At 35.8% G+C, this 8,805-nt stretch overlaps 2 protein-coding genes across 3 annotated transcripts in view; both read left to right on the top strand.

Moving 5' to 3' along the window:
- LOC118045296 (LEAF RUST 10 DISEASE-RESISTANCE LOCUS RECEPTOR-LIKE PROTEIN KINASE-like 1.1) overlaps nt 1–8,805 on the top strand; it is a 42,235-nt gene that overhangs the window by 18,450 nt on the left and 14,980 nt on the right. The gene's annotated exons all lie outside the window — the stretch shown is intronic.
- LOC118057911 (LEAF RUST 10 DISEASE-RESISTANCE LOCUS RECEPTOR-LIKE PROTEIN KINASE-like 1.1) lies at nt 2,383–5,093 on the top strand. Its single transcript, XM_073411663.1, has 4 exons — nt 2,383–3,085; nt 3,497–3,529; nt 3,674–3,934; nt 4,029–5,093. Exons 1-4 carry the CDS (start codon nt 2,398–2,400, stop codon nt 4,988–4,990), a joined length of 1,944 nt encoding a protein of 647 aa, XP_073267764.1. The 5' UTR covers nt 2,383–2,397; the 3' UTR covers nt 4,991–5,093.

Here is an 8,805-nt window from a genome sequence, read left to right on the forward strand (position 1 = left end):
AAATTCATATAGAAAGCAAATAAAAAAAATAATGGAGTCTAATCTCCAATTAAATAAATGTCAAATGATAAACTAAAAAAACATAGGCTTAAAAAAAGGTAAAAAAAAAAGAAGAAGAAGTAAAATCGGGTGAATCTCTTATATCTGGGCTAATCTCCTAAACTTGTAGCCTATAAAATCTTAGACCTTGGCTCAATCACAAAGATCAATTTTAACCAAATTTAATATTGAAGAATAAAATAAAATAAAATATTAATCTAACAAATTTGTCAAAGTAAAAAAAAAAATCAATAATAAAAAAAAGCATTGTATCTTATAGGAAACAATTGGAGGATGAAATCACAAAAACTTAAAGGAGGATGCAATTGGGAAAAAAAATTGCAATTCTATATATATTATTTCAAATTAAATCAATAGGAATAAAAAAAAATATAGACCAAATCTAAAGGAAAAAAAAAATGAAAGATTGCTTTGAAAGTTTAGAGGGTCAGGCATGACAATTAAGTGGGAGAGAGAAAAAAAAATAAAAGAAAAGGTTATTGGTGCAAACCAGAAACTCGTTGGCTATACATGACGACCAAGAATGTAGGGGGCACTAAGACAATTCGAAATCCACCCCTAAAGCAATCATTTTGCAACTAAACATCACTGCATCCGCTGTCCAAATAACACGAGAAAAACCCATACACTGACATGTGGAATACCATGTCAACTATTTTTAATTAATATTTAATGATTAAATTATCCATAAGCCAACTTGATTATAATAATAAAAAACTATGATGAAAATACAAAAAAGCCACTAGGTGTTAGTTAATGTTTTTTCTTATGCAGAAAGGTGTATTAATCATTTTATTACGTTTTAAAAAATAAAATATAAAATAAACCTCTGAAAGATAATTTAACATTTTTTGTTCTTATGACTTTTTAGTCATTTGACTGTTAAAAAAATATAGAAGATCGATCTACTAATGAAAAGATGAAATCTCCCCTGATTACTGGTTTAAAGTTTTTATGGTGTAAAGGCAAATACATCACTATAGTGTTTCAATGAATAATAATTTATGTCCAGATAAATAATAACTTCACTAAAAAATCTAGTTTTTCTGTTAATTAGTCATGTAGGGATGGTGACATTTTGAAACTTAATATCAAGATCCAATGATAAATCTTTTGTTTTTTTTTAAATTGTACACTGATAAACGACTTTAGATATCAAAATGGTACAAAAAAAGGAAAGATAGGGTGAACATTAGAACTCAAATATTATTTACGTAGTTGTATAATTATTATTTATAAACAGAGAATAGTTCAAACCATTGAGAGAATGTGTTTTAGTTTATGTTTTGATTTAATTTATTTAAATTTTTAGGTAAAGTTTATTATTTAGACTTTATTTGCTGTGCTTGATTTAATTATTATTAGGTATTTTATTTAATAAATTATAAGCTTAATTTTTTATTTTAATTAAAATTATAATATTTATATCAATCTTTTTCAAACGAGTGTAAAAAAATTTCTGCTTTTTTAAAAACGCTTGCATTATCTTAACATTTTTTTTTAACGTAAAAAATAAAAATAAAAATTAAGCTATCCGGTGGTATAGCGCCCCACCTGTCTAGTTATCACTATGCAACGAATTGATTTCCTTGTAGAAAGGTTTTTGTCCCTCCACAGAGATTGCCCATGGAATGGAAGTAATTGAAACATCACCTTTTTGGACTCATGGCCATTAATATATATATAACTTTAGCGATGACTATTGACCCATGAATTACACCTCTGCCTCTATGATCCCTCCTCCACGTCTGAACTTTCCTTGGACGCTTAATGTGTCATTTTTCTCTCACCAATTTCTGATCTTCCCTAGAACTCCATCCTTGGCATCTAGTAAGCTCCGGGACCGTGTAATGGAGTCCATTCTATCAGAAGGATGCCTTGTTGCATTGTTACCACAGGGTTCTTGTCTAATTTAGCGAAACCCTATACTTCGTTTTCTTGTTTTTGCACATGCAAGCGTTTATAACAAGCTGCAAAGAAGTCTCTGTTAATATTGCGTGGTATTTGGGAAGAAGACTTTGAAAAGTCAATAGGTCAACTTCTCTTTGATTTGCTAGCCATTGGGAAGGAGTCTTTCAAATACCAGGTGCAAATTTACTGGGCTGGTGCTATCACCGACCAAACAGACGATTTCTAACATGTGAATTTCGCAGGGCTACCCCACCTGCTGTCATCTTAATTACAAGTCTTCCTACTCAAGTTTCCATGTCAACTAACGTGTGTTGCCAGATAAAGAATTATATGTACTTTGAAGAGACACCAAGACATAGTTCTAGTAAAAGAGAAGTTGATCCTGTTGGTGTCTCCATTTTGTTTCTTAAAATTGGGAGCTCGGGGATGGCTCCCGTCTCTTTGCTAGTTTTCTTTGCCCTCTTTCACCCTTTGCTTATTTGCGCTTCCAAAGATGGCTGGGCCTTCAAGAAGTGTCCGCCTTTCAATTGTGGAAAGCTCGGAGAAATCAGGTTCCCATTCACCAACAACACAAGTCCTGAGATATGCGGTCACTGTGTGGTAGTGGATGGCTGTGACGAAGTTTCTCAAAGGATCCAACTAGAAAGGGGAGGAAAATGGTTTGAACTTCAAGACATCTCTCAGGCTAATATCATTTCAATCACTGATAAAGATTTACGGAGGCATTTGAAATCCAAGTCATGCGATTCCTTCAACAATTTGAGTCTTCCAGCCAGTGTCCCATACTGGTCTAATAAAAAAATCTCCAACATAACTTTATTCAAATGTGACCCCAGTGTCAATTTTCCTCAGCATCTTGAATTTAACTATACAGGATGCAAGAACTTCAGCATCTATTATACTCGCCACACCAGTCTACCTAGTCCTCCACCTACCTGTTCAATTCTTCAGCTCCCAGTGAAAAATACCGAGAGTTATAGTGACATATTCAGGCTGTTAACAGCTACCTTCTCTATTGAAGCGTTCCTATTGCTTCCCTGTCATCGTTGTTATTTTCAAAGAAGGGAATGTAAAATCATCGACGGAAACCCCAAATGCATCCATTCAATTGAAGGTATGTATGATATGCATGGACACAGCAAAAATAGGGAGAGATAAATACATGTAAGCTTATTTGTATTTGTATACTACGACCCAGTATAGTCCTGAGGACCTTGAGACATTTTACTAGACCTACTATTCTTTATATCTGGTATTCCACTCAATTCCTGTCTTCTATGCGATTGATTTTAGCTTACTGGGTATGGTTTACCATTATGGGTCGTGAGAATAGAATTTAGCTTGCCACAAAATCCCATCTATTACTCATAAGCAGGTCCTCCTTGCCCTGAATTTTTTTTTTTTTGCTGATTTTTGTGCATGTTAAATATTAGAGAATTCGATTTGGAAAAGCATGCATAAATTCGTTGTTTTAACTTTTAAGTTTTGCACTAATGCCATATTTCCTTTTTTATTTGTGTTTCAGAGAGAAAAAAATTGATATTGAAGCTCGGACTAGGTAATTTACCTCCTCAACATTTCAATTTCTCTTCTGCATATGTTTCGGCAAACAACATTCAATGAAAATCCTCCTGCCAGTAAAATAGTTTCCTCCAAGGATATATTCAAGTTAAAAGTACAGTACTCTTCTTTTCAACTGCAGGTCTCGGAGTCCCTTTCATGGTATTAATAATTTTGGTGTCCATATTTTTCATCCGGTGGCATCGACACAAGAGAACACACATTTCCTCTAACGTCAATTCAGCAAATGCTTCTTCAGATCCCTCATCAAAATCAGACCCGGAAGGGGACACTAACTACTTTGGGGTCCCCATCTTCTCCTATTCTGAACTTGAAGAAGCCACAAACAACTTCGATTCCAAACACGAACTTGGTGACGGAGGTTTTGGAACTGTATATTACGGTAGGTTTTCTTAACTGAAAAACAAAGGAAGAAAGAAAGAAAGCTAGCGACTTTATTTATGGGCTTTTCTATTTTTATTTATCAATCTCGACAGGCAAACTCCGAGATGGGCGGGAAGTTGCAGTCAAGCGCCTATATGAACACAATCGTAAGAGGATAAAGCAGTTCATGAATGAAATTCAAATCCTTACTCGCCTGCGCCACAAAAATCTTGTGTCTCTTTATGGGTGTACTTCTTGCCACAGCCGCGAGCTCCTCCTTGTCTATGAATACATTCCCAATGGCACAGTTGCAGATCATCTCCATCATGATCGAGCCAAATCTGGTTCACTAACTTGGACTATTCGAATGAGGATTGCCATAGAAACGGCTACCGCATTGGCTTATCTGCATGCTACTGATATCATTCACCGGGATGTAAAAACGAACAATATCCTTCTTGACAACAATTTCTGTGTGAAAGTTGCAGATTTTGGGCTTTCCAGGTTGTTCCCCAACGATGTCACTCACATCTCAACTGCTCCACAGGGAACACCTGGCTATCTTGACCCAGAATACCATCAGTGTTACCAGCTGACAGCTAAGAGTGATGTCTATAGCTTTGGTGTTGTCCTCATTGAGCTCATATCATCAATGCCTGCTGTTGATATGACTAGGAATCAGCATGAGATTAATCTGGCCACATTTGCAATGAACAAGATTCAAAAATGTGCATTTGATGAGTTGATTGACCCATATCTTGGGTACAAGTCAGATGAGGAAATTAAAAGAATGACAACTTCAGTTGCAGAGTTGGCTTTTTTATGCTTGCAGCAGGGCAAGGAAATCAGACCTTGTATGAATGAGGTGCTAAAGGAACTAAAAGCAATGGAGAGTGGGGGGTATGAGTTGGAGAATCTGGAACAGGAGCATGGTGATACCGATGCATCAAAGAAAAAAGAACCTCCGGATTGTGATGTGGTTGCATTGCTAAAGAATATCCGGTCACCGCTGTCATCGAATTCCACAACTGATCAGTGGTTTAGCAGTTCTACTACACCTAATCTCAGCAATTAATATTTCAACTGTGTTGCTTTATTAGTATATTTTGGCCGTTATATCCATGTCCAAACTGCAATAGAAAGATTGATGACCAGAAAACTGCATACCTTTTCTTTAATTTACACCTCGAAAATATCCTCAATACAATTTGTGCATCCCTTGGCTCCTCCAGAACTCCAAATGCTTTGAACTATTTATGCTCTGTTTCTTTACCATCACTCTCCTAAAACTAGAACTGTGAATGGTTATTTTTTACAAGTAAATTAAATCCCTGATATTCGAACAGATTTCTCCACTGATGCTCCTACTCTACAACAGGTTCGTCCAATAGTGGTCGATAGAGAACGGAAGAGGAGCTAGAAATGCTTGGTCATGGCAAGTTCTATGCATAAGTGTAAGGCATATATCTCCAAGCCAATTGGAAACTGAAGATACCATATTGTTATCTAAGGTTTGAATGTAGGGAGGCCGGGAGAAGAATTCTTATTTTGGCGAGGAGGACGTGCTTACTCGATTAGGAAGAAATCGAGTGTGCGAGAGCTAGCTTGAAAAAAATACTCATACTGATAAGACTTAAAATAATAATAATAATTAGATCATCTAAATTTACTCGATTGATCTAATAGCTGACTTCTGTCTAATCTTGATGCTACCATGCATGAAGTTATGATAATATTAAATAATTTTTATTTAAGATGACTTTTATATCATTATATAAGCTGTTCTATGAAAACATATTTTTCTAAAATAATTTATTTGATGATACAAACATACATCCATGAATAGTTCATTAGTTATCTTGCGGTGGATTGTCGAATACATTTTTTAATATTGAAATTTGAGTTATTAATTGTGTGTTAATATTTAATACATTCAAAAAAAAGAACATATAGGTCAATTGAAATGAATTTTAAAAATAGATAAATAAATAAGATAGACCGTGATAAAATTTAGGAATTTTTACCTAATGATAATAATTAGTAATGAGCATTTGGGAAGATGGCCTTGTTCGCTTAATGAGTTGTTTACACTTATCAAGGAAACTATATTTTTTATGATAAAAAAAAAAATTATGATGTATGTTTAGAGAATAAAAAAAAAAAAAGAATAACCAGTGAGTGTATGATCCATTTAAAAAATAAGACAAATTAAAAAAAATTTATCACCCGTAAAAAATAAAAAAAAAATCTCCCGTTGATATTTCTTCACTATTTATATCTATTTCTGTCTTCTTTGAGATTTTGTCCATGTGTTGACTCTTTGATCTGTTTTGTCTACAAAGCAAAGCAAAGGACAAAAACAGACTTTTTCCGAAGCCCTCTTCTAATCTATGAAAGACAAAATAATTTTCTCATTTTCCAAGATATTCCATTCAAAGGAGGGAAGGAAGGAGGAAGGAAGCACGCACTTTAAGAAAACTAAAGTAGAGAATTGGAGATTTCCAAAACTGATCCTTTCCTCTTTCTTTCAAGCAAAACCACAAAACACACAAACATCATTATTTACCATCGCACTGACAGTGATAGATACTCCCTATTTTTATTTTAAATTCAAAATTTCCACCGAAATTTCAGGTAACTTAAATAGACAGACAAATCAGATATAGAGAGCGAACAAATTAAGAGACAACGAGGGAGGAACCTGCCAACAATGGCGACGTTGCAGAAATTCAATGCTTCTAGCAACACAATGCGGCGTTGCACAGAGTCCAACACGAAGCCCGAGAACGAGTCCAGTGTCCACCTTCCCCAGCGCCGTAAAACCACACTCCGGATGCTCCTCGGACGCCGCTCTCCTCGTCGCCAGGAACCACAGCTACCGCCGATTCACCCGGTGGCGCCGTTGCCGGAGAGAAAGAGGAGACACTTTGAAGGACTTGTTTATATCTTCGGCGATGTCGTTTGATGATGAATTAGAAGAGGGAAAGAGAGGAGAAGAGAGGGAAGATGTGATTGGAGGATTTGGAGGTAAGTGTGATGTGTATAGGATGAAAGTTAACGGTTTAGGGGATGGACCGGGTTCGCCTAGACCCGGTTGGATCGGGCTTAGACACCGGTCTATTTTGAGGAGAGCTTGGCGGCCCATGCTTGTTGCTATCCCGGAGACTGAGGAACTTCAATGTTAATTTGATTTTAACTGCCATGTCAGGGGTTTTCTACTGTTACTGAAGTGCTAGTAAATAATTTTGGTATTAATCCAATTTTTTTGGGTTAAAAAAAAAAAAGAAGAAGAAAAAAGAAGAAGATAGAAATAGAGAGAGTGTTTCTATTTTTGCCGATATGAGTTAGTGATGTAGAGGGGGCAATATGATTTAACTACGCAAATGAAATACTGAATTTCTCAAATTCAGTTATGATTACAGTTAACCTTTTTCTTCCTCCTTTCTTTGTTTTCTTTTATTTATTTTAGATCAAATATATTGGTGCAATCAGTTTCATACATTGGATTGGAGTGGCGTTCTGTTTTTCATAGGTCCCAGGTGTTTACTTCTTCCAAATACTCTCTCAAAAATAATATCAGAATTAGATGATGCATGGTCTGTTAACATTCCTGTACTTATTGCGTGGTTGAAGATTTTTTAATCATAAATAATCGGTAGTGAGGAAGTCTCTCTCTCTCCAAAGCTTGCTTCTTGACACGGTTATTTATCTTTGTTACTCTGAAGCATTATATTGAATTTTGCTGGCGGAGAATAGCACGTAAAGGAAGGAAAAAAGAAGAGCATTGGAAAAGTGGTGTGTGGTGCAAGAATGACAGCCTGAAATGAAAATGGCATGCTGAATTTGAGTGTTGAACACTTTAGAAGTGTGCAGGAGAAAGTGAAAGTGTTGGACTAGGTAGGAGAAAGAACAGGGTGTGGGACCGATCATAAACATGGAAGAAAAAGGTAGAGGATGAGGGCAACCTCACGCAAGAAATAATTAAAAAAAAAAAAAAAAAAAAAAAAAAAAAAAGCTCGACAATGAAGATGCCTGTGGGAGATGTCGTGCTTCTTCCACTCCATTAAAACTAAATTTGGCGCCCTTGTATTATATTTTCACTTCAATTGGTATAAGAATCATCATCTTTCACCGAATATATGATATAGTCTGACAGCCTCGTTTTTAGCATTCTGTGTTCTATAATTTTTGCAGCGTTTTTGCCTACAGGAAGCTTCCTGGCCCTCTGCTATATTGATGCTGCTATTGTTATCTGGTCTCAAGATTAACTTGTTTTAAATAAACTCTACTCTCGAATTGATCTGAAGAACAAATTACAAGCTTGACAACAAGCGAAATATACACATTCATACACTACAAGTCATGATTCTATGCACCTGCTCATCCAAAATCTAACCATGATATCCTTTTGCTCCCCTAAGTAAAGTTAACAGGATGGAAATGTCTAAAATGCCTGATCCACGCATGCACATCATTAAATCCTTTGACCATCCCCAACGTCCAATGCGGAAGTCAGGAATTTGAAAACTAAAACGAAGTATAGACGGCCCGCGGACGGGAAAACAGGGAAAAACCAAAAAAAAAGAGACTGAATCAACCAACTTAGGCCTTGCCTTACCTTACCTTACACAAAAATAAATCAAAATTTTGGCGAGAGAATTTTGCATTTTTTTATTACCTTCACGTTTAACTTGTCCATTTCATTTTCTGTTGAGAATTTCTCCAACAGGGATGTTGTAAAGAAACAGCACCAATCAATGCGCAGCAGGTAGCTGCTCTTTGTTTCCCAAAGGAATAGACTTATTTGGTTGGGTTTTGTGATTGCCCTGAAACGGGTGTTACTATTAACAATTTCCGTTGATCTCCTGCTGAGGTTTGGCAACGGTCATT

This window comes from Populus alba, chromosome 10 (genome assembly GCF_005239225.2).
Source record: "Populus alba chromosome 10, ASM523922v2, whole genome shotgun sequence".
Taxonomy (NCBI): domain Eukaryota; kingdom Viridiplantae; phylum Streptophyta; class Magnoliopsida; order Malpighiales; family Salicaceae; genus Populus; species Populus alba.

Bases quoted from the DNA above. Each gene is read 5' to 3' on its own strand.
- LOC118057911 (XM_073411663.1), top strand. From the start codon at position 2,398: ATGGCTCCCGTCTCTTTGCTAGTTTTCTTTGCCCTCTTTCACCCTTTG. The intron at 3,086-3,496 runs GTATGTATGATA...TTTGTGTTTCAG, and splicing joins ATGCATCCATTCAATTGAAG to AGAGAAAAAAATTGATATTG. The intron at 3,935-4,028 runs GTAGGTTTTCTT...CAATCTCGACAG, and splicing joins TTTTGGAACTGTATATTACG to GCAAACTCCGAGATGGGCGG.